The sequence below is a fragment of the Hemicordylus capensis genome, chromosome 17, assembly GCF_027244095.1.
Source record: "Hemicordylus capensis ecotype Gifberg chromosome 17, rHemCap1.1.pri, whole genome shotgun sequence".
Classification (NCBI taxonomy): domain Eukaryota; kingdom Metazoa; phylum Chordata; class Lepidosauria; order Squamata; family Cordylidae; genus Hemicordylus; species Hemicordylus capensis.
In genome coordinates, this window is record NC_069673.1 from 10,225,327 (window position 1) to 10,249,206 (window position 23,880).

Here is a 23,880-nt window from a genome sequence, read left to right on the forward strand (position 1 = left end):
ATGGTGTGCACTCAAATCCGTGGAGAGTGTGTTCTTGCAAAACAGCTTTGATTTTTGTTGCTGTGTTGTTGTTTTTAAGGAGTCCAGCTTTGTAAATAAAGCTATTCACACGCTCAGGCAAAACCGGGCTAAGGAAGCCCAGCCCAGTTTTGCCTCTGCGCATGTACCGCTGGGATCGGGCCCAATCCCGGTGGCACCTCAGCAGCAAACCCACCTCCGCGGCCACCCGCTAAAGAGGCTAGGAGAAACTCTCCTAACTCCGTTTCTGTGATCATTTGCCAGCTGCGGCTGCTTCGAAGGAGGGGAGGGATCCCCATAATGCACTGCGCACTTGCACAGTGCATTATGGGAGCTCTGAGGTTCAGGGCGATGTGTCCCAGCACCCCAACCCTCCGAGCTACTGGCAGCAGCCGGTAGTCGTTTGGGCGGACGATCCGCTCACTGAAGAGGGAGTCCTCGGTCATCTGTAAGGAAGTAAGCTTTTTAAGGCGTCCTCCCCACTAGCCGCCCTTCCCTTTCTCACTGCTCGTGAGAAAGGGCTCAATGTCACAGATGTAGAATAAAATGTGAAAACTTCCAGGAAGCGTCGACACAACGCAAAGGGCCAAAACGATGCAGGAAATCAATGATCGGTACCTTGTCTGTTGGGCCTGAAGATCAGAGGGCTGGAGACAGGGTCCTTCAGTAGTCGCGCTTCTTAAAACACCGTTTCCACCCCCAGTATCCACAATACAGTACTCAATTTTATTAGGATGAAATTACCACCCTGTTGAACACTGCTGCAAAAGACAGCAGTTTCTCCAGGGACTTGAAACATTATTTGGGCTTGCTTCCAGCTGTGAGGTTTGGTTTGGGGTGCGATTGCCTCATGGAAAGTGACTCTGCAGCTGTACAATTCCTTCTTGGTTGTATTTATGGCATTTATAGGCTGTTCCTCCCCTCATGATGGGCCATGAAAGTAGCTTACAGTTTAAAAAGAGAGAGACTATTAGCTTGAAAAGAGTTACTTCATTTTATTTAACAGGCATTTAGCCTGAACTTAACAACCGGTCAGAAAATCTGTAGCTGCAGGAGCCTCTTTCCCATGAATCTTTCCCATGATCCCCTAATTCCCACACTCCTTTGACCCTCCAGCTATGTTTGGACTACAGCGCCCATCATCCCCTGTTGCAGACGCCAATAGTCATAGGAACACAGAAAGTTGCCTTGTATCAAGTCAGGCCATTGGTCCACCTCGCTCAGTATTGTCAGCACTGACTGGTAGCGGCTCCAAGTTTTCAGGCAGGAGCCTCTCCCAGCCCTATCTGGAGATGCTGCCAGGGATTGAACCCTCTGCATACAAGCAGATGCTCTTCCACCTGATCACCGGCCCCATCCCCTAAGGGGAATATATTTCAGTGCTGACATGTAGTCGCCCATCTCAATGCAAACCCGATTGGGCCTTAGCTTAGCAAAGGGGACAACTCATGGTTGCTACCACAAGACCAGCTCTCCTTATCTCCAGGGATGATGGGAGTTGTAGTCCATCATCTTCAGGAGGGCCAAAGTTGTGCTGTCCGTTGCTTCCAGTGCTTTAATCTTAACTAATCTGCGCTGTAAGTAATATATTTTGAGAAGAGGATGGCCACTTCCTGTTTTCACGAGTCTGTGTGTTCTAAAAACCTGTGTACACGGCCGCTGTGTGTTTATTTCAGCACAGTATCTTTCTTTTCTTTCTTTTTAGTGGCTGTTAGGTGGTGTCTCGCTGGTGTCTTGGTTTTAGATTGAGCCCCTCTCAGTCTCAAGGACAGAAACTTTATTTTGCAGTGTAAACTACGTTGAGAACTTTTTGATAGAGAAAATTAATTGAAAATAATATATAAAGTATATATGTATATATAAATGTTCTGAATACTGGATTTACTTGAATTCAAGACTAGGTTTTTTTCCAAGTTCTTTGATACTAGAAGTTGGGGGGTGGGGGGGTGTTGTCTTAAATTAAGAGTGCTATTCCTTTTGGGTAATACAGGTATAACTTGTATTTAGCCTCTCTTTTTGAAAGTGGGGAGTCCTAAATTCAGGGTCGTCTTCTATTCGGGTAAATATGGGTAATAATATTGGCCATTGTCAGTTATTTGCTACTGTTAATGTTTTCTCTCTACCAGTGGAGGGAAGCAGTGAATTCCCAGCAGTGAATTGACAGGAAATCTTTAAATCCTCTGAGTAAGCTTCCAAAATTTGCCACTGGCTGTGTTAAAGGCCACTCTTACCGTCACTGAGTTACTACTTCTGTAAATGTTTAACATGATTTCTTGCAAGCGTGTAAATTCCCTTGTGCTAAGCTTCTTCTCTGCTTCTTTGATGGGGAAATGCTCCTTGTCCTGAACTTTAATTATTTGTGTCTGAGGAGTGTGGTATAGTGACTAGAGTTTTGGACTTCAACTGTGACCCAGGTGTGAACCCCCTGCTTAGCTGTGAAGTTCTCTTGGTGACTCTAGGTCAGCCTAACCTACCTTGCAGGGTGGTTGTGAGGATGAAAGTGGGGGCCATGCACACTGCCCTGAAGAGTAGTATTAAAAAAAAAAATTAACAGCAAAACTATTGCAGCACAGTGCAAGTATTGACAACACTGGCTATCAGCAGCCATTTTGGATGGTCTGCTGCCAGACCAAAAATTCAGAGGCCAGGCAGTAGATACTTGACAGAATTACTGGACTTCATGATGGGCGTTGTGTGTGGTGGTGAGTGGGCAAAGGGGATTCTCCTTATCTTTTTTACAAGTAATGCACTTGGCACAGAAGCTGGGCTGCCGGGGACAGAGAGATTTTAATAAATGACTCTGCCTCTGAATATCCTAGTTTAGGCACCACTGTTAGATTCCTAGGCACCATAGCTCCAGGGATGTGAGCAGGAGGAGAGCTGGATTTGTGGTAAGAAGCATGAATTGTCTCCTTTGCTAAGCAGGGTCCACCCTGGTTGCATCTGAATGGGAGACTGCATGTGTGAGTGCTGTAAGATATTCCCCTTAAGGGATGGGGCCGCTCTGAGAAGAGCACCTGGATACTTAGAACATAGAACATAAGAACAGCCCTGCTGGATCAGGCCCAAGGCCCATCTAGTCCAGCATCGTGTTTCACACAGTGGCCCACCAGGTGCCACTGGAAGTCTACAGGCAGGAGTTGAGGACATGCCCTCTCTCCTGCTGTTACTCCCCTGCAACTGGTACTCAGAGGCATCCAGCCTTTGAGACTGGAGGTGGCCTATAGCCCTCTGGCTAGTAGCTGTTGGTAGACCTCTCCTCCATGAAGTTATCCAAAGCCCTCTGCAAGCCTTCCAGGTTGTTGGCTGTCACCACATCTTTTGGCAGAGAATTCCACAAACTGATTATGCGTTGTGTGAAAAAATACTTCCGTTTGCTGCATACTTGCATGCAGAAGGTTCCCTCCCTGGCATCTCCAGGAAGGGCTGAGAGAAACCGCTGCCTGCAGCCTTCGAGAAGCCGCTGCCAGTCTGGGTAGACAATGTTGAGCTAGATGGACCAAGGGTCTGACTCAGTAGAAGGCAGCTTCCTATGGTCTTAAGCCCTGGCATAGTGGCTATGAATGAAGTCTCCACTGGTTCACATGTTATCACGGCCATGATTTTGCTGAGTGGCCGTAGGCCTAGACAAGGATGTTCAAAGGTTGGATTACTTAATAAAGTCTTTAGTTTCTATTCCATGTTACTTGTAAAGGGGATTAAGAGAAGCCCTATGACCCTCCCCCTTCACAATGCCCATCACCAAGTACAGTAATTTGGTCAAGTGTCCGTTGTCTGGCTTCTAGATCCAAAGAAAAATTGCTCTATGCTGCAAGGTCGAGGCTGGCTCCCAGAGCCAAATAAATTTTAGTCAGGGCCTGAGTAGTGGCTACTTTCATATGGTGAATGTAACTTGCTCCCTGTTTCCTCTCTGTGGTCATCTTCTGAGGGCGACCTGTGCTGAGTGCCTCTGTCTTCTGAGGTTAGGCAGGTGGCATTCACAGGTAAGATGTTACCTGTGTTCATGCCTTATATCTGGAATACCCCAGAGATATGGCATTGACTTTAGGTGTTGGGTTAAAATGGCTTTATTTGCTGGGGTGTTTGATGGTTGATTGTTCTACTGCTCCTGGTTTGTTCTTTTTTAGGGTGGATCTCACAGGTTTTTGGGTAGGATTTTACTTTTTGATGTGTCATTTCTAAAGTGTGTGTGCATGCATGCACGTACGCGCTGCCACCTATTTTATCATTTCTGTAATCTATTAATTTCCTGCCTTGTTTAAAAAGCTTTCAAGGCAGGAAATAGATCTATTACAGAAAGGATAAAATACATTACTGGGCAGTTAGATCATCTTCAGTAGAACCTTCTTCCACACAAGTAGCTTAAGGCCACCGTACTAAATATGGATCTTTCCCCAATCTTTTCTTTAAGGGCCTCTTGAGCCGGTTGTGATCCATTTGTCTTCTAAAAACTGAACAGGAAACTTGAAGTCAGTCTCTGTTGATTGCCTTTTGAATCCTACCCTTTCTCCTAAGAGTTCAGAGTTTTAATTCCATTTTATATTTACAATATCCCTGTAAGATGAATCGGCTGAAAACAAGAGATGAATCCACACTCACTGGTTTAACTTAATATATGTATGTTACTTTCCCACAGGGATTCCTTTTGAAGGTGGATTGCGCTGCCTCTGCTGGAAGGTGGGTGTTTCTTTCTGGAGGGGAGGGTTCCCTTCACATCCTGAGTGTACCTCTTTGTACAGTATTTTGTAAACGCTCGGAGATGTGGTGGTGATTAAACACCTTGTTATATTGAGAAACGGCTTTTATGATGTAGCTTCACAGAAAGTCGTGAGCGCAAAGTGATAAAATCAATAATCTCTTAAAGTAAGAAGGACCTCATGGCACAGAGGTGAAGCAACCTGCCTTAGAGAGCAGGAGGCTGTTGGTTCGAATCCCCACTGGTGTGTTTCCAAGAATATGGGAAACTCCTATATCCTATATTTGGTCTTTTGTAGCAAGCCCTTTCTACAGATGGGAAATTGAAGCTTTGGCCTCATACACACAACTGGGTTTTCCTTAGGGTTTTCCTGCATACTTTGCTCAAGAATAATGTGCTTGTATGTGTCTAACCCTGCACAGATTCTGTTGAACTATCTGCCTGTGGAGAGAGCCTTATGGAGCGCCCTATTGAAGAAACAGAGGTGAATCTCCTTCTTCTGTAGCCTGCCTTTTCCTTTTCATGCAGTACAGATGATGATGATGATAATAAAATTGATTTCTGTCAAATCCTTCCAAAAAAATGGCTCAGGGCGGTTTACGCAGAGAAATAGCAAACAAATAAATAAGATGGAACCCTGTCCCCAAAGGGCTCACATTCTAAAAAGAAACATGACAGACACCAGCAACAGTCACTGGAGGTACTGTGCTGAGGGTGGATAGGGCCAGTTACTCTCCCCCTGCTAAATAAAGAGAATCACCACGTTAAAAAGGTGCCTCTTTGCCCAGTTAGCAGATAATCACTCCTGTTGTTGAAGCTTGAGTGTCCCTTACATAATGGCCACGTCGCACTGGCTCTTCTCCTGCAATCATTGCTGCACTATTCTATAGATCTGTTTTAATTTAGAATGTTTTGATCCTGCTTTTCTTTTAAAATATCCAAACTGCTTTAGGGCAGAGTCTCTGAAGTCGAGCAAAATAGCATCACATGACTGTATCCTCTTATGGCTCGGGTGACTGTTCTGAGAATCTTGTTAATTTCCCCTCTTGTTAATCTGTTAATTAGCTGTAATGCATATCGCTAAAACCTCACTACGGTATAGCAATTCTTGCAGACAGTATAGAGTGTAAGAGAATTTAACGGGGGTGGGGGGACCCTTCTGATTAGAAGGGACGGCCGTCAGCCCTCTCCTAACTTAGGGCTCAATAAACCAAAAACAGCCTTTTGAATCTTGCCCAGGAAACTAAATGACACTGATGTTTTGGCCAACCTGCTTTCTTCCTGGCGCACTGCTGCATCTTGCTTGTGGTGTGAGCTTCTAACAGAATGGAAGGAGAGCTGGTCTTGTGGTGGCAAGCATGAGTTGCCCCCTTTGCTAAGCAGGATCTGCCCTGGTTTGCATTTTTATGGGAGACAACATGTGTGTACACTGTAAGATATTCCTCTTAGGGGATGGGGCCATCTGCTTGCTTGCATGCAGAAGACTCAGTTTAAGCTTGCTCCCTACACATATGTTACATATGTGGGATTGTATTGCCTTGATATTACAAGTGCCAAGTTCCCTCCCTGGCACTTCCAGATGGGGCTGAGAGAGACTCCTGCCTGTAACCTCGGCGATGCCGCTGCCTGTCTGTGTAGACAGTACTGAGCCAGATGGACCAAGGGTCTGACTCAGTATAAGGCAGCTTCCTGTGTTCCTCTTAATAGGTTGTCTTCCGTATTCACTGATCACAAGGAGCAGGAGTGTACTGGCTAGGCACACACCCACCACATCAGTATGCCCACTGGCTATGCCCCTCTGTACCCATGCGTTAAGTGCTTGCCTCACTCAGGCAAGCTCAGTGACAGAGCATCTCCTTTGCACGCAGAAGGTCCCAGGTCCAACCCCTGGCAGCATCTTCAGGGTCAGACGTTTGCTTGAAACCTTGGGAGAGCTGCTGCCAGTCAGTGTAGGCAATCCTGAGCTACGTGGGCCAAGGGTCTGACCCAGTATAAGGCAGCGTCATTCCAGATGGGGATGGGGCCATTGTTCAGCAGCAGAGCGTCTGCTTTGCACGCAGGAGGTCCCATGTTCCATCCCTGGCAGCATCTCCAAGTAGGGCTGGGAGAGGCGCCTTCCTGAAACGTCGGAGAGCTGCTGCCAGTCAGTGTAGTAGACAATACTGAGCTAGATGGGCCAAGGGACTGCTGACATGGTAGAAGGCAGCTTCCTATGTTCCCTCCCCATGTTCAGTGAATGTGGGGAGATCATGTATGAAAGGGCTAGTGTCGAGTGAACTACTGTTGGAAACTTGGTTTCAGCTGATGTTGCTTGGACTGGGTTCATCTTTATTTATTTTATTATTTATGTTTGTTTATTTATTGGACTGGGTTGATCTTTACTTGGCAGACTGGTATGAAGCCGATGGTATTGGGTGCAAATCCGACTGTGCGTTCTTTTTTTCTTCTGCTTCCTAATGTGGCGTTTTCTCTCCAAAGAGAACTATATGCTCAGTTCCTGAAAGAAATGATCATCCAGCCTGGAATAGCCAAAGCCAACCTTGGAGTCTCCAGGGAGGATGTGACCCTAGAGGACCACGTAAGTGTGTAACGGTCTGATTACTGCTGATCTCTCTCTCTCTCTCTCTCTCTCTCTCTCTCTCTCTCTCTCTGCCACCCCGTTGAGAATTATAGCTAGGACACTCCCCCCACCATCAGAGCTTTTAGGGTGCGTTCATCCTTTGTTTTAATCTTAAAACTGTTTTGAGCACCAGTTGATACTGAGTGTTGGACATGGCTGGCTGGTCCTGGGCAACCATGCTGCTGTAAATGGCTCTGACCCACTGATGGCCTTATTTGGCAATCTCCCATCCACCACTGTTGGTGAACACCACCACTACAGGCCTGGTCCTGCTAGGTGGGTGAAGAGCATCTTCTGTGGTTAGTGTGGTGGGCTAGTGCCACCTAGGTGTGATAAATTACTATTTCTGGCAAGGCTGCCATAGCAGCGTGCTCATTCTAACTCTTTCGTGTGGAAATCCCTCCGCTGGACAGGCTTGCTCTAATACCCTCCCTTTCCCCCTTATGCTGGAATCCAGGATCCCAGAGCTGGCGTCCCCAAATGGTGCTGCTTTCTGCTCTGCAAGGAACAGTAGTAGTGCAAACCCCTTTAGAGGATATACCCCTAGTCCGACTCCGGAACGGTTTGTGTGGATTTCATAAGAATTGAGCTAGCACTTCCCAATGTTTGTCTGCATGCCACAGTTCCGATTGATTTAAGTGAGGCATGAGCAGAGAAACCTCCTGGTTAATTGGTTCCAAAGTTCAGCTCTGTCCCCTGTTCTGGCTGAGCTTTGTGGCATCCCAAATGCACAGTCTGGTGCAGCCACCTTGCCTAAGGGTCTTGGAGCATGGTCGAAAGGCATGCGTTATAGCCACCAAGCTGAAGCTTAGTAGATCCTGGTTGGTGACCCCAAACTGGGCCTTCTCTAGGGTTGCTGCTCTGGGAAGAGGAGAAGGTTCCAAGTTCCTTCCTTGGCAGCTTCTCCAAGATAGGGCTTAGAGAGATTCCTGCCTGCAACCTTGGAGAAGCTGCTGCCAGTCCGTGAAGACAACACTGAGCTAGACCGACCAAGGGTCTGACGCAGTATATGGCAACTTCCTAGGTTCCTTCATGTGAGCACTGTAAGATATCCCCCTCAGGGGGTGGCGAAGTCTGGGAAGAGCATCTGCTTGCTGGCATGCAGAAGGGTCAAAGTTCCCTCCCTGGCAGCATCTTCAAGATAGGACTGAGAGAGATTCCTGCCTGCAACCTTGGAGAAGCTGCTGCCAGCCTGGGTAGCCAATACTGAGTCAGAAGTACTTGGTGAAAGGCAGCTTCCTCAGTCTCGATGCAAATATGTCCCTGGAAGCATTGCGTGTTGCGTGGTTTAGACTGTGGCGCTTGCTGACTTGTGTTTAAAAATATTCCCCTGCAGCCGCTGAACCCAAATCCTGACAGTCGGTGGAACACTTACTTCAAGGACAATGAAGTGCTCCTGCAGATAGACAAGGACGTCAGGTATGGCGATGAGCAGTCTAACTGTGGGTGTGCCTGAAGTCACCAGGCTTCTGGGCCGCGATCCAGTACGGAATCCCCCTGCCAGAGCAGATCTGGTTGGGTTCAACAGCCCTCTGACGGCCGTGCTTCCAACACCCGCCCATCCTCAGCACCATTCCTTCTTTTGGCTGTGCAGGAGGCTCTACCCTGACATGGCGTTCTTCCAGCGCCCCACCGAGTACCCCTGTCTCCTGATCCTGGACCCACAGAACGAGTTTGAGACCCTTCGCAAGCGGGTTGAGCAGACGACCCTCAAGTCGCAGACGGTGGCAAGGAACCGGAGTGGCGTCACAAATGTAAGGGGGGAACTCCATTGGCAGAGGCTTGCGTGGTGGGGACAAGGCCCAGGGGAGAGCATAAGGAGGGAGCGTCCACTGCAAACCTGCCAAGGGGGTGGCTGGCTAGTCTCCCTCTTGCAGGGTCCTGGTCACTTCTGCGGAAGGTTGAATTTCCTGCCTGTCCCCAAATGCAGGAGCGCCACCGAATGCAATTCTAGGGCCTTCATATGTTGGATAGAGCAAGCTGCCTTGTCCTGAGTCAGACCAGTGGTCCAGTAGCTTTGGGGATAGTGGGAGTAGTAGTCCAACATCCTCTGGGGACCCAAGGCCAGGAACTCCGGATTAAGGTTTGAGTCATTAAGGAAGAGAGCCAGCCTGGTGGGAGCAAGCGTGAATGGTCCCCTCGGCTAAGCAGGGTCCATCCTGGTTTGTATTTGGATGGGAGAGTACATGTGTGAGCTTTGTGAGATATTCCCCGCAGGGGATGGGGCCCCTCTGGGAAGAGCACCTGCCTGCTTGCACACACAAGATTCCAAGTTGCCTCCCTGGCAGTATCTCCAGACAGCCCTGGGAGAGACGCCTGCCGGCAACCTGGGAGAAGCCGTTGCCAGTCTGCGTAGATTAGGGCTGCTCAACTTTGACCCTCCTGCAGATGTTGGCCTACAATTCCCATAATCCCTGGCTATTGGCCACTGTGTCTGGGGATTATGGGAGTTGTAGTTCAAACTTGTGACCTTTTAACACAAATCAGCAAGCTCCACAGTCAAAACCGTGCAATACACAATGCTTCCAGAGACACATTTGCATCTCTCTGGAAACTGACATGCACATAGGAAGCTGCCTTTTACCGAGTCGGACCACTGCTCCAGCTTGCGGGGGGCCTAAGTTGAGCAGGCCTGGGGTAGATGGTCCAATGGTCTGACTGCGTATAAGTCAGCTTCCTATGTTCCTAAGCAAGAGCCTCCTTCTGCTGTAGAAGGAAGTTCCAAATGAGCAGTTGTGGATTACCCTTCTTTATTAGGGATGAAACACAGCTTAATATATAGCTGATCTTATAGTTTATTCTTGGGAGCTGATCATTACGATTGTTGGGAAGGAAATGGTCACTGATATAGGAACATAAGATGCTGCCTTGTGCTGAGTCAGACCATTAGTCCATCTCGCTCAGTATTGTCTACACTGACTGGTAGCGATTCTCCAAGGTTATAGGCAGAAGAATTTCCCAGCCCTACCTGAAGATGCTACCAGGGAGTGAACCCAGAATCTTCTGCAAGCAAAGCAGCTTCTCTACCACTAAGCCACGGCCCCCAAGGAGAATATCTTCATGTTCACATTTAAAGCCACTTTGGGGTGTTTGTGGTGGGGGCATTAGAAATGTTTCTTGAATGATACGACTGCCCCATGGTTCCGAATCTTGTATCCACAAGTGATTTCAGGTGAACTTCCCTTTGCTTTCCCAGGTGAGTTCCCCTCTTAAAACTCCGGCACCCAATTCACTGAGTGCCTACGAAGTTCTGCCCAACGGCTGTGAGGCTCACTGGGAAGTGGTGGAGCGGATCCTGTTCATCTACGCAAAGCTGAATCCGGGGATAGCCTACGTGCAGGGGATGAATGAAATTGTTGGGCCTCTCTACTACACCTTTGCTACAGACCCCAACGGCGAATGGAAAGGTAAGAGGAGGAAAAGCCCCCCTCAGCATAGCCTGTGGTCTGCAGCCTCTTAAATGAAGCTGACGGCACCCTTGCTTCCCCCTCGGCAGAACACGCAGAGGCCGACACGTTCTTCTGTTTCACCAACCTCATGTCGGAGATCAGGGATAACTTCATCAAGAGCCTGGATGACTCACTGTGCGGCATCACCTACAAAATGGAGAAGGTCTACTCCACCCTGAAAGAGAAGGATGTGGAGCTCTACATGAAACTGGTGAGGAACACCTCCGCAGCGCCTTTCATTTCACCTCTGCGTTCCTTTCATTTCTTGAGCTTATTGATGTTGCCTTCCCTTCTTGGGGGTGGGCTTGTACGGGTCTGCACGGTTTGGTCTGTTAACGAAAACACTGGGCAAATCTAAGATTTCCAAGATTTGGTTAAAATTTTGTTTATATTTAAATACAAGTATTTATTTAAAAATCACACAAGGAGAGCATCCTAGAAAATGGAGATGGAGGCAATCCCAGGAAATGGAGCATCTGAGAACAAGGAGAGCATCCTCGGAAAAAAGCCACGGGGTTGTTTAGAAGCTTGTGGGGAGTTCTTCAGTGAGAAGCTGTGACATAAACAAGGCTCCTTCCAGATGCCCCTTACCAACTGTTTATAGAGTAGTCCTTAGAACGTGCAGCCTCTGGCCGTGCATGTTTAAAGTGTACAAGGGTGTGTTCTCAATCCCTGTGGAGCATCAAGGCACAACATGCCTGTCTAGCCCCCTATAGGGTGTGCAGTGTAGGATACTTTCCAGAGACCATTGCAACATTCAGGGTTTCCATGGCTGATATGCAGAGTTTCTCCCCAGACAAACTGCTGTGTCAAGTCTGAAGACGGCACAAATACGATCCCCCAGCTGTTGGACTACAACTCCCATCATCCTTGGCTACTGGCTCTGGGGATGATGGGAGTTCCAATCCAACCACTAGAGGGCCGGGGTTGTACAGTCCTGTTGTAGACTCTAGTCCTGTAGCGATGCCGGTGTTAATACCTACACTGAGTAGCGGGTTAGAATCACCCTCACTCTAAAGTTCTAGGATTCTACACTTGGGCTATGTCACTTGACCAAAGACGCCTTATTCTGTTGATTGTGTGAGGTTTTGTAACAACTTTGAATTTGACGACTCCCCTTAAATAGAGGACATTATACCTGTATTTATGTGAAAGGATCAGGCCTTTGAATTTAAGACAATTTAAGAATTTATAGAGAGGTCTATCATCGGCTACTAGTTGGAGGGCTGTAGGCCACCTCCAGCGTCAAAGGCTGGATGCCTCTGAGTCCCAGTTGCAGGGGAGCAATAGCAGGAGAGAGGGCATCAACCTCAACTCTTGCTGTAGGCTTCCAGTGGCATCTGGTGGGCCACGGTGGGAAACAGGATGCTGGACTAGATGGGCCTTCTTGGGCCTGATCCAGCAGGGCTGTTCTTATGTTTTTATATAACTTCCAACATCCAAGATTTTGGAGGGAGGAGGAGTTAATCTTGAATTCAGGTAAATACAGTAAGTCAAACTTGTGTATGAGTTAAAAAAAAAATTTTTTTTAATGTTGAACAGCCTTTGAACATCATCTTTTCCTCCAGCCTATAAGAGAAAGGGATTTTTTTTTCTAGGATGCTTTCTTGTGCAATTTTTATGAATACTTGTTTTTGAATGTAAATCTTTAGTTTTACCAAACGTTTTGGTTAATAGACCAAACCATGCCGACCTATACTGCAGCAGAGCAACCCCAAGGAGGGAAAATGGAAGTCCGCCAAGTACAAGAAATGAAAGAGGACTTCAGCCAACATTAGGGAACGGATTATGCTGTAATCATACATTTTGGATCACAGTTAATCTTCATTGCCAATTGCATGGTACTTCTGTCAGCTGGCCTGGGAGAAGCTAGATGTCTCCGAGACAGCATAAGCAATCATTGAATATGTTGATTGCTTCCTGGAGAAGAATTTCTCCCTGAAGCCTTAATCGGCAACCTCTTTGTCATTGTGCGGTAAACACCTTTTTGCATTTCCCCCAAAGCTCTCTTCTCTTTGTACGAAGGATAACATTGATGAACTTGAGACTCTTATATTTGTTCTTCTTAAAGCCAGGAGGGGAAGCAAATGCTGTTGATTGAAAGCCACAGACTTCCTCTCGAGGGGGGATGTGGATAATTGAAACTCCGCTTAAATTTCTAGAGAACAACTTGGGGGAACTACCCTGGTTCCTACAGACGGCAGGACAACGGTAAACCAGAAAGTGTCGATGCACCTCTGTTCTCAGAGGATGCAGAGCTTTGAAGTTGCACAAACTTCTTTTATCGGGCAGAACAGAAAGGTAGCTAGCCAGCTTTCAGCTATGAAAAGCAGGTAAAATGTAGGGTGTGTGTGTTTTTTTAATAGACATTGGAAAACAGGGCTGCACACAACAATGAATTGTGGCTGGGGATGATGGGAGTTGTAGTTGAACAACTGCTGGATGGCTACATTTGCCCAACCCTGCTCTATGGGGTACCTGGACTGAAGTTTTGCCACAGAAGGAGGATGCTTGTTTGAAGGGGGGCGGGGGGAGCCAGGAACCCCTGACCTAGACTGTTGGTCTCTGCATAAAAATACGACAAATATTTATATACCATTTTCCAACCCAAGTTCCCAAAGTGTGTTACATATTTATAAATAAATACTGTTATTTATATTATTACAATCTAAAAAAAGAAACCTAAGATAGACACCAGCAACAGCCACTGGAGGGATGCTGTGCTGGGGGTGGAGAGGGCCAGTTTCTTTGGCCCTACTCAGTCCAGAGAGCCGCCACTTTGAAAAAGGTGCTTCTCTGCTAAGTTAGCAGGGGGCCGGTTTGCCAGAAAACGGAAGTCCCTGTTGTGGCAAAGCCGGAACGAGATACCTGTGCCGTTTCCCCTGCTCTTAAGTGACCTGCAACAGGGTGTTTGCTTCCTGCTTCCCCTCCCGCAGCAAGAACAGAACATCAAGCCCCAGTTCTTTGCCTTCCGCTGGCTGACGCTGCTGCTCTCCCAAGAGTTCCTGCTGCCGGACGTCATCCGCATCTGGGACTCCCTCTTTGCCGACGACAGCCGTTTTGACTTCCTGCTGCTGGTCTGCTGCGCCATGTTGATGTGAGCGTTGGCATATACCTTTTCTCCTTTTCCTCCGCCTCCTGTAATTTATTACTGCAAGCCCTGGCGATTGCCAGGGACATTGGCATTGAAAAGGGACTGGACAAATACATGGAGGATAGGTTTACATGGGAGCCGAGGAAACCGCCTTAGACCGATTCACTCCATTGGTCCAGCTAGGTCAGTATTGTCTACACTGACTGGCAGCAGCTCTCCAAGATATCAGGTTGGAGCCTTTCCCTGCCCTACCTGGAGCTGCTGCCAGGGATTGAACCTGGGAGCTTCTGCATGCCAAGCAGATTCTCTGCTCCGAGCCACGGCCCCATGTCCTAAGGGGAACAGCTTACAGCAGACAGTGCTCACAATGTCGCCCATCCAAATGCAAAGCAAGTTGAACCCTGCTTAGCGTAGGACTGGTTCGCCACCTCTTTGTGCATGGCGGTTCCATTTAACGACAGTTAACAAAGGCAGTATACCTCTGAATAGCAGGTGCTGGGGGCAGGTCTGATGGATGGCCACCGACTTCATGAGCTGCTTCTGAGCTCCTAAGTAGGATTGGTGTGTGAAGTGGAACTGAGAATTGGACTAGATAGAATTGGGTTGGATCTAGCAAGAGTTGTTCTAGGCTCCTCTGGAGCTAAGCGGTGTGTCGCTTCTGCTCGTAGCCAAAGATCTAGAGGGCCGCCTTTCCACCCCCACTTGGGTTGATGATGAAGCCCAAGTATGAAAGGAGATACAGTTGTCCTTGCTTAATTGTAGGAACAGTCTTGCACGGTCTGCCTGAGAATCTGCCTGATGCCGAGTCAGACCCTTGGTTCATCTCACTCGGCATTCTCCACACTGACTGGCAGCAGCCAGGGAGTGAACCTGGGACCTTCTGCTGGCTGTGGAGATGCTATGCCACTCAGCCATAAATGTCTCCTTCCCAGTCATGAACCGGGAGGGGAGCTGGTCTTGAGCAAGCATGAGTTGTTTCCTTAGCTAAGCTGGGTCCACCCTGGTTTGCATTTGAATGGGAGGCTACATGTGAGCCCTGTAAGATATTCCTCTTAGGGGATGGGGCTGCTCTGGGAAGAGCATCTGCATACTTGCATGCAGAAGGTTCCAAGTTCCCTCCCCGGCATCTCCAAGATAGGGGCTGAGAGTGACTCCTGCCTGTAACTTTGGAGAAGCTGCTGCCAGTCTGGGTAGGCAATACTGAGCTAGATGGACCAAGGGTCTAATTTGGCATAAGGCAGCTTCTTAGGTTCCTATCCATTTGTAATGTTGCTTGAAGCTGGAAAACAGGGAAATGCTGTCCAGCAATGGAATATTAGCAGCTGAAGTATTTTCTTTACTCCTAATACATATATATTTATTCCTCTCCCTGCCCTCCTAGGCTTATCCGGGACCAATTACTAGAAGGAGATTTTACTCTGAACATGAGGCTTCTACAGGTAAAACATAGCAAGAAAAGCAGAGTTTAGGCTGCCCTTTTTTATGTAGCAAGGTGTGGGATGGGGCCACCTTCCCTTGAATTAATATGGAGCAACAGCTTGAGATGGCAGATTCTAGAGAGTGACACTTCTCATGTGTGTCGTTTGAAAAATTAAAGCTGGAAGGAAAGGGGTGTTGGTCCAAATTCTTGTTTCAAGTGTGGACACATCTATGAAAAGAACCCGTGTGAGTCCCAGGGTGTAGTCGATAGCAGTGTACCCTGTGGGTGGGATTCCCAGATGTTAACTACAACTCCTATCATTCCCAGCCAAAGGCCATTGCAGATGGGCATGATGGGAGTTGTAGTCAACATCTGGGAATCCCTCTTATGGGGGACACTGATTTAACGTCCCAGAGCACAGCCACGTTGCTGGTATATGGCCACTGATTAGCTCAGTTGCAGCTCCCACTGCATTATAAGGTCTTATATAACCTTAATATTTACCCATAAAAACCATTATTGCCACGGGAAAGGTATCCCCTCATTTGGGTTGTTTCGTTCACATTTACATAGGAAAGCTGCCATATACTGAGTCAGACCATTGGTCCCTCTTGCTCAGTGTTGTCTACACTGACTGGCAGCAGCTTCTCCAAGGTTGCAGGCAGGAGGCTCTCCCAGCCCTATCTGGTGATGCCGGGGAGGGGACTTGGAACCGTCTCTATGCAAGCATTCAGGTGCTCTTCCCAGATCTTACAGTGCTCACATGTAGCTTCCCATTCAAATGCAAACCAGAGTGGACCCTGCTTAGCAAAGGGGACAATTCATGCTGACTAGCCCAAGACCAGCTCTCCTCCCTTTCCTCTCTCTTAAATGCAGGATTATCCCATCTCTGATGTTCACCTGATCTTGAAGAAGGCCAAAGACCTTCAGGACTCCAAATAGTCCCCTGGAACAGAGAGAGACTGAACCGCTACGTGACAGCGGAGTGTGTTGATCAAACCTCCTGCTGCCTGTGTGGTGCCTGACTGTGATCCAGATTTCTGCCCTGGGGGAAGAAACTTCTTCCGCTCTATTTATTAATTCCTGAGGAGGGCACCTTCAGTTCAGTAAGACCTTGTGCTCTGGATTTCCCAAGCCACTTTTGGTGAAATGGCTCCCCGCCATGAGTTACCTTTTTCTCTCTCTCTCTCTAACTTTTTAATGACTTCAAATGGGAGGAGACAAAATACGCGTTTTCTCAATCTTTGTGGAATGTACAGTTGTGCGTGGCATTATGGAAGCAGGTCCTTCTGCCCCAAACCTTGGGAATATGGGACAGGCTGGGGACCCGTGGAATTAGAACGGAGGAGGCGAGAACCAGCATCTTCTTGTAACTTGCTGACAACTTTATTCTGTCTGAGGAGCTGCTAGAATCGGCTTGATTCTGTGAACAAAGAAAGGAAGAAATTGCAGTTGTCTGGGTTTTTTTTTTCCCCCTGCCCCAGCTGCATGATGGGTAGAGCCTTGACTCTCCCAAGCAAAAGAAGTATAAAGGACTCAGTTTTTCCACACACAGCCCTCTTAATCCGACTTCCCCTCCTTTTCCTGCCTGTTCCTGGACGTTGGTCCTAAGCAAGCAGAACAAAGCTGAGCTGAATGGCGTTGGATCAGCCTTAACACCTGTTGCCTTAGAGGAGGCATCTAGTGCCGGTGCTGCGTATCGTTCGCTGCCGTGTCGGCATCAAAGAGGACCACAGGCTCTCCGTCGGTTCCCGAAATGCGACGGAGCAAATCTCTGCCTCGACTCCAGTTTTCCAAAGTGACTGTCCTGCTCAGTTCGACTCCCCAGCGTGTGAGCAGACGTCATTCCTACCTTTCAAGTGGACTCGGCCAAAAATGTGGCAAGTCCGTAACCTGGAAAAATGTCCATTCTGTTCCTTGACTGGATTGTGGCAAGGTGTGGGCACAGACGTGGGGCCGTGTAGGTGGCCCATGCTGGGGCCAGGTACGCTTGGGGTGAAAACGTCCGATCCAGAAGCTGGATGTTGGCAGATGGGCCTCCGCCATGTGCAACCCTGAGGGCATCTGGGGAAGTGAGAGTCAGAGGCTAAAGAGGACAGTAATGGGTTCCCAACCGCTGTGCTGCCACCTGTTGCTGAACTACGACTCCCATCATCCCCAGCTACAACTTATTGTGTAGTTCAGCGACATCTGGAGGGACCCAGGTTGGGAACTGCAGGGCTAGTGGCCCCAAGCAATGGAGCGCAGGGAGGCAACCTCGGCCCTCTAGATGATTCCTGGACGACAGCTCCCATCATCCCCTGTTTATGGCAGCTGGGGATGATGGGAGTTGTAGTTCAGCATCAGTTGGAGAGTCAAGGTTGCCTCGCTCTGCAATGGATACTGTTAGGTTTTCAGGCAGGATATGGTTATCTCAAAATGTTATCGGATGGAGTGTGGTGTGTGTGGACTATTGGTTTTTTTTTTTTTTTAAGCCTTCCTGCACTTAGAAAACTAGTGTGTCCGGGAGAAAGGGCTCCCCTAACATGCTGGCTTTGGGTGTGGGGAGATCTCTTGTAGGAAGGACCTTTCCCTACCTATCCATAAATTGGGACCAGTTCTGCGTTGTTTGAATAAGCCTGCCTGACATGCACTTGATTAGGTCCTAGATCCTGCTCTACACGACCCCTTTTTAAATTTTAACTAAAGGTGCTTCCTGGCATCATTGATTGGCATACAGCAGTTTATCTAAAGAACAAATGCTTTGAGGCGAGCCCAGTGCAGTGTCTTTCACAAGGGTGTCTCAAATTTGTGCTACCACTTTGGAGTGAAACAATCTGCCCGCCTCTCTTGGAATTCCAGCCGGAAGTTATTCTTAACAGTGGGTAGCACCCGTTCGTATCTGAGCCCTTGTCCGACACAGCCTGCACCCCGTGTCGTAGCACTTTGTGATATCGGGGGTGACCATTTGATGTATTCCTTTTCTTCACCTCACGTCGGACTGTTGTCACACTAAACTCTCTTTACTGTCTCACCACACCAAGGACTGTTTACAAGGTTTAAAGTAAATGGGCATAAATCAAGACTGGTGAGCATTTCTGTAATGGCTTGGAGCTGGTGCTAGTTCAGCCCGGGGTTCCCAGGTGCCACTGGACTACAGCTCCTTTCATCCTCAGCCCAAATAAATAGTGATTGTGGGCGATGGAAGTTGTAAATGGCGGCGGCAACTGGCGTGCCAAAGGCTGCCTACCCTGGGACTAGTTTTTTCCTTCTGAATTTGCGGAAAGGGGAAATGTTGCCCAGAGTGGCTTTGTCATTGGACAGAACCTTTGTTTTTCTGGTTGACCTTAGGCTGCTGTGTGTGTTTGTGTGCACATGTGTGCCCACAACTTGATGTCCTGCTTTATCTTCAACAAACCAGGATCTCCATTAGGGATCTGCACAACACTTGTATGAATTGTTTTGATTTGGAACCACTGAAGAAAGTGGAGATTTGTTTGAATCAACTTGAATTTGCCCAACTTCAAATCAAATCTAGGTGAATTCACCTTAATTTGATTTAAAGTTAGGTGGCGTATTCAAATCGATTCAAACAGATCTCAACTCTGTTCAGTGGTTCCAAATCAAATCGATTTTAGATTTGAATCTATTAGTACAAATTTTGTACACATCCGTAGCCTCCACGCAAACATGGTTGTAAAGCTTTCTATATGCATACACGCACACCCCTCAGATGCTTTTCTCACACCCAATTGTTGATTGCCAGCAGTGATGTTTACCCTGAGAATATGTAGCTTTCCTGGCTAAATTTTAAGAGGCTCCTTGAGTGTGTGTGTGCGTGCAAAAAACATGTTTCTCTAGTCACTGCTGCACAACTTTGACCCTGTTGTTGGACTACAGCAGTTGTTGGACTACAAGTCCCATAATTCCTAGCCACAGTAGTCAAGGATGATGGGAGTTGTAGTTCAGCAGCAGGAAGGCCAGAGTGGTGCAGTCTTGCTCTAGCTACAGTGACATGAATTGATCTATAGGCACAAATGCCTTGATAAGCAAGTAGGAAGCTTAAGTCTATGGGCTTATGGGGCAGCAGACCCATTTTATTGGGCTAGAATGCCTTGCTGCAGGCTTGTTGCACGGGATAAAGAATGCTTTCTTGATTTCTGAGAATCAGAAGTGAATAAAGCAGCAGGACGTGGGTGAGCTGGAAAGCTGGCTGGCGTTGTGCCAAACCTTCGAGGAGACCCTGGCCCTCCATGGGTCACCTTGTGCATCTAAATACTTGTGGGGCGGGGACGAGAGGAGGAGTCCTCTGCTTTCACTGCCTTAGGGTTGGATGTTAAGGGACATCATGACCCAGCCAAATGGCAATCTACCCCTGCTGCAGAAAATGCTGAAGTGAAACTGACTGTACCACTTGAAGACTGCAAGCAGGGGGGTGCCATTTCTGAAGCTTCCTGCAAGTAGGAAACAAATATATTTGGGGAGGGGGGAGATAGAGTCTGGCCCTCTCTATGGTAGGCTCTTTGCTGGGCGGGGGTGAGTTTTCACATAAAAGAAGCTACCCTGAAGTTCCTCCCTCCCATCCACCTGAAGTGGTACAACCTATTTTACCACCTTGGCATTCTCCCTACTTCTCACCTTCCAATGGTGCTCTCTGGTCCACCCACTGAGAGGCAGGTTCTTTGAAGAAAGACTTGCTGAGATGTGCTGTTTGGACAGACCCCCCGGACTCGGTGAAGAGATTTGGGGTGATCCTCTTGCATGAGAAGCCACGTGCATTTCTTGGTGGGGTTATATGTCCAGTAAAGAACACATTCCAGTAGACACACATTCTCTCCGACAACCTCTCTGTATGCAACCTCTAGAATTTGTTCTCCGCTGCTCCAAGATGCCTGTCTTGTATTACTTGGAGAGCTGGGTCCTCTGCGTGATGCTGGAATATGATGTCTGATGAGAGGCCGTGCGTGGGTTTCTAGACACTAAAGCTAGCAATAGGAAAAGCAACTGTTGAATGTTGAAGCAGAACAGGGTAAGATGCTGTGTTCCCTGGAACAAGGATTCCCAGATGCAGACCGTCATCCCCAGCTGTAGTGGCCTTGGGCTAGGGATGATGGGAGTTGTAGTCAGCATCTGGGAATCCCTCGTACAGGGGACACTGAGATGTACAGTAAGGGCATTTGAATCCTGCAGAGTCTTTTGTATTAAGACACTTGAATCTGATAACTTCATTCTGTGTTGTTTTTTGTTAAGGGATCCTTTCAAAATAGTGGTGGAGAGCTCCTTTTAAAGACAGCCGCCTGGGATACTCCCTGCTTTTTAAAAGGCTAATTCTCTTCCAAATGGCTGCTTTGAGCTCTCAAGTGCTGCTAGAATCTATCTGTAATATGTCATGTTTGCGAATCCATTATGGAGTCTGAAAGATGTGTACAGCGTGTATGCAAGCAAGCAGTCTGGTGTTCAGAAATCCCCCCCCCCATCTGATCTTTGGCTTGGTTTGGCCTTGAATGCCACAGTGCTAACTGAAGGGTGTTTAAGCTGTTAACCTCATTCCTCCCGGTCTTAAATCAAATGTGAGAAACTTTCCAGTACTTGCTTTGCTGTGGGAATAGGTGGACCAGCAAGAACCCAGAAAGCTCTTGTAATTTGTGTTCCCTTTTTAGCGCTGCTTTAGTGCCTTGAGTTAGTGAAGCTCTGAAACAAAGGTGTCTCATTTTAAATTTCTGGTTGGTGGTGGTGGTGGGGGGCTCCCTTTAATTTCTTGGAAACTGACTCCCGCCTTGCCTTACAGCTTTCACGTAGCATGATCACTGCCACTTCTCAGAGCCTTGCTGCTTTCTCTGCTGGGGAGAAAAAACTAAATCAGGAGAGATACAAGGCTGCATAGGTTGTGTAGAACAAAATGGCCACCTTCCCTTGGAGGTGTGTGGAATCCAACATCTTTAGCCAATGAGAGATGGTGGCATATGGAAAGATGGGTTGTTCTCCAAGACACCAGAGGGTGGCGCTGTCTCTGAAGTGAGAGGGAAATAGGGACTCTGAGGCCAGAATCCTTAGTTGTCAGGACACTTATTCCCCTCTGGTGCTATCCTGAGCAACAGACTCATGTCCTGATGTTGCCATATGTCATGCATTCTCCTCCACAATCCTTGCTGTAAAACCTGCAATGTAGTTTGGAGAACATGCAGTGGGTCAGGGCTTGGGTAGGTGGTCAGGATGCCACTAAGGAGAATGGAATTAAAATTAAGTTGTTGCTGCTTGTGACAGCCACGCATTTAATCGGGGTGTGCATTGTGACCTTAGTAAAGGGCTGCTTCTATTATGGCAGTTATCAGTTGCCCTCTGTGTGGCCCGAGAATTCAGGATTCTGCCAGTGAATTGAATCAAAAGCAAATTTGCTGCTAGACCACAAGTAATAGGATGTTAGAATAAGAGGGATACCTTCCTCTTTGTAATAGGGGAATGCTTAATAAGGACAGATTTTTCTCTTCTACAATGCTGTCTGGTGGCAAGGTGTGTGGGTGGGTGGGGAGAGATGGGGCAAAAATCTTTCTATAGATTATTCCAAGGTGTGAAACCTTTTTCTCTTGGCTGGAGTATAAATTCCACTCTTCAGGATGGGCTTGTGAATGTAAAGGATCCCTTCTTATACTCCGAAACTGCCTCTTTGATCTCCCGGTCAGAATTTGTACAGGGGCTTGTGTGTCTCGGAACCATGCGCCACACATGGGAACAGAAAAAATGTGCTATTTAGGAAGAGCTAAATCGACTGACTTTGGCTCTAGGCCTAGAATAAAGCAGAACTTGTGGTGATGTGGGCTACACATAACTCATACTGGTTTTTTTTTTCCCCTTTACAATTGTCTGCCTTGATTTGTCTACATTTTTTAACTGTTTTGCAGAAATTATGATGTAATGAAAGGAATGGTAACTCAGTATAGGAATCTATAGCTCAAGTGTGTGTTCTCAAATATTTAATTTGCAAAGGAAGCATTTAGTAGCTGGTTTTCTTCTTCACTGAGGAAGGAAGAGACAGTATCTTGAAACCAGGAAGACCAGCTTTATCTGTAAGATGGATTTGAGGCTTTGCTTTGCTGGTAAGGAGATAATCACCAGATGCTCAGTGTTTTCTTGCCTGGAGTGAACACGTAATTGGCTAGCTAGGTTGTCACTTCCAGGAGTGATACAGGGAAGGGTTGCATTAGAAATAAAGGTTGGGGCTATACCTCTGCACAGGGGGGTACTGGAGTTGATCTCTCTTGGGAGGACTTGTCAGTTCGAGTCTCCAAAAGTGGTTCTGGGGTTTGTCCTAGCCGACAGCACAGTGCTTCCCCATCACCCCCTGTAATAAGTCACCAGATCAGGAGGAGCTCCGTGTCATCATGAGCAGCATCCCTTTTTATTTGTGTCCTAAATAAACATTACCCTTTGTGCAGCCTGCCGTCTGTGTGTGTGGTACTTAAGATTGTTGATTGTTGATACTTGTTTTGATGAAGTCAACACTGTCTGGAAGGAGCACCACCTACCATACTTCTCATTATTCTATCAATGGAATAATACTGTAAAGTTTTACCAGTGGGCTTGAACAACTTCCCTACAAGCAAGGTTAAAGTGTTTGGGGCTCTTGGGTTTACAAAAAAAGAAGAGGCAAGCAAGGGAGGAAATTACAGAAGTTTTCAAAATGTGCATTACGTAGAAAATGTGAATAGAGAGATTCTCTTCTCCCTCTCTCATAATACTGAAAAACGAAGAGTCAGGATAGCCAAAAGAAAGCACTTCCTCATACAATCTGTAATTAATTTGTGGAATTTGCTGCCATCAGATGTGGTGATGACCACTTAGGAACATAGGAAGCCGCCATATACCAAGTCAGACCATCGGTCTATCTAGCTCAGTAGTGTCTACACAGACTGGCAGCAGCTTCTCCAAGGTTGCAGGCAGGAGTCTCTCTCAGCCCTGTGCTTTGGTAATGTACTGTATGCTTTGGTAGTTTGTTGGTTCAATTAAAAAAATCTTCTTGTCCTATCTTGGAGATGCCACCATGGAGAGAACTTGGAACCTTCCGCTCTTCAGCTCCATCCTCTGAGGGGAATCTCTTACTGTGATCACACTTCTAGTCTCCCATTCATATGCAACAGGGCACACCCTGCTTGTTTAGCTGGCTTTAAAAGAGGATAGACAAATTCTCTGAGAAGTATCACTGGCTGTTAGTCATGATGGCTGTGTGAAACCTGCATTTTCAGAGGCAGTATACATAAATGCCAATTGTATGGGTGTGTCTATGATAAATCGTAGATGAGATGAATATCATTTGTAGTTGAATCCCACACATTTCTAACTGTACTTTTACTTCTCTTTTGCAAGCACACTAATTTAAAAATCTATTACATATATTTTTCCTACCAGAAAAATAGGAAATTCCCTACCAGAGGCCCAGAAATCCCCTATTTTCATTTGCAATTTCCTGCAGGATTTAAAATTATATATGCAACAGGAAATTGATCAGTTATTTCTAAGTGTGTATATATACACGTGTGTATGTATATATCAATATGCACACACACACACACACACACCCCAATACTGCACCACCTTGCCTGACATAAT

General features: G+C 47.2%; 1 protein-coding gene across 2 annotated transcripts in view; it reads left to right on the forward strand.

Annotated features, from left to right (window-relative positions):
• The window catches only part of TBC1D13 (TBC1 domain family member 13), a 31,327-nt gene extending 8,619 nt beyond the window's left edge, over positions 1–22,708 (forward strand). For both annotated transcript variants that reach the window (XM_053281846.1, XM_053281845.1), the window contains exons 3-12: positions 4,655–4,695; positions 5,137–5,198; positions 7,193–7,292; positions 8,671–8,753; positions 8,929–9,088; positions 10,531–10,741; positions 10,831–10,994; positions 13,720–13,880; positions 15,259–15,316; positions 16,174–22,708. In XM_053281846.1, coding sequence (XP_053137821.1) covers positions 4,655–4,695; positions 5,137–5,198; positions 7,193–7,292; positions 8,671–8,753; positions 8,929–9,088; positions 10,531–10,741; positions 10,831–10,994; positions 13,720–13,880; positions 15,259–15,316; positions 16,174–16,239 — 1,106 coding nt within the window. In that variant the 3' untranslated portion in view covers positions 16,240–22,708. The remainder of the gene's footprint in view (positions 1–4,654; positions 4,696–5,136; positions 5,199–7,192; positions 7,293–8,670; positions 8,754–8,928; positions 9,089–10,530; positions 10,742–10,830; positions 10,995–13,719; positions 13,881–15,258; positions 15,317–16,173) is intronic.
• The last annotated feature ends 1,172 nt before the right edge of the window (positions 22,709–23,880 follow it).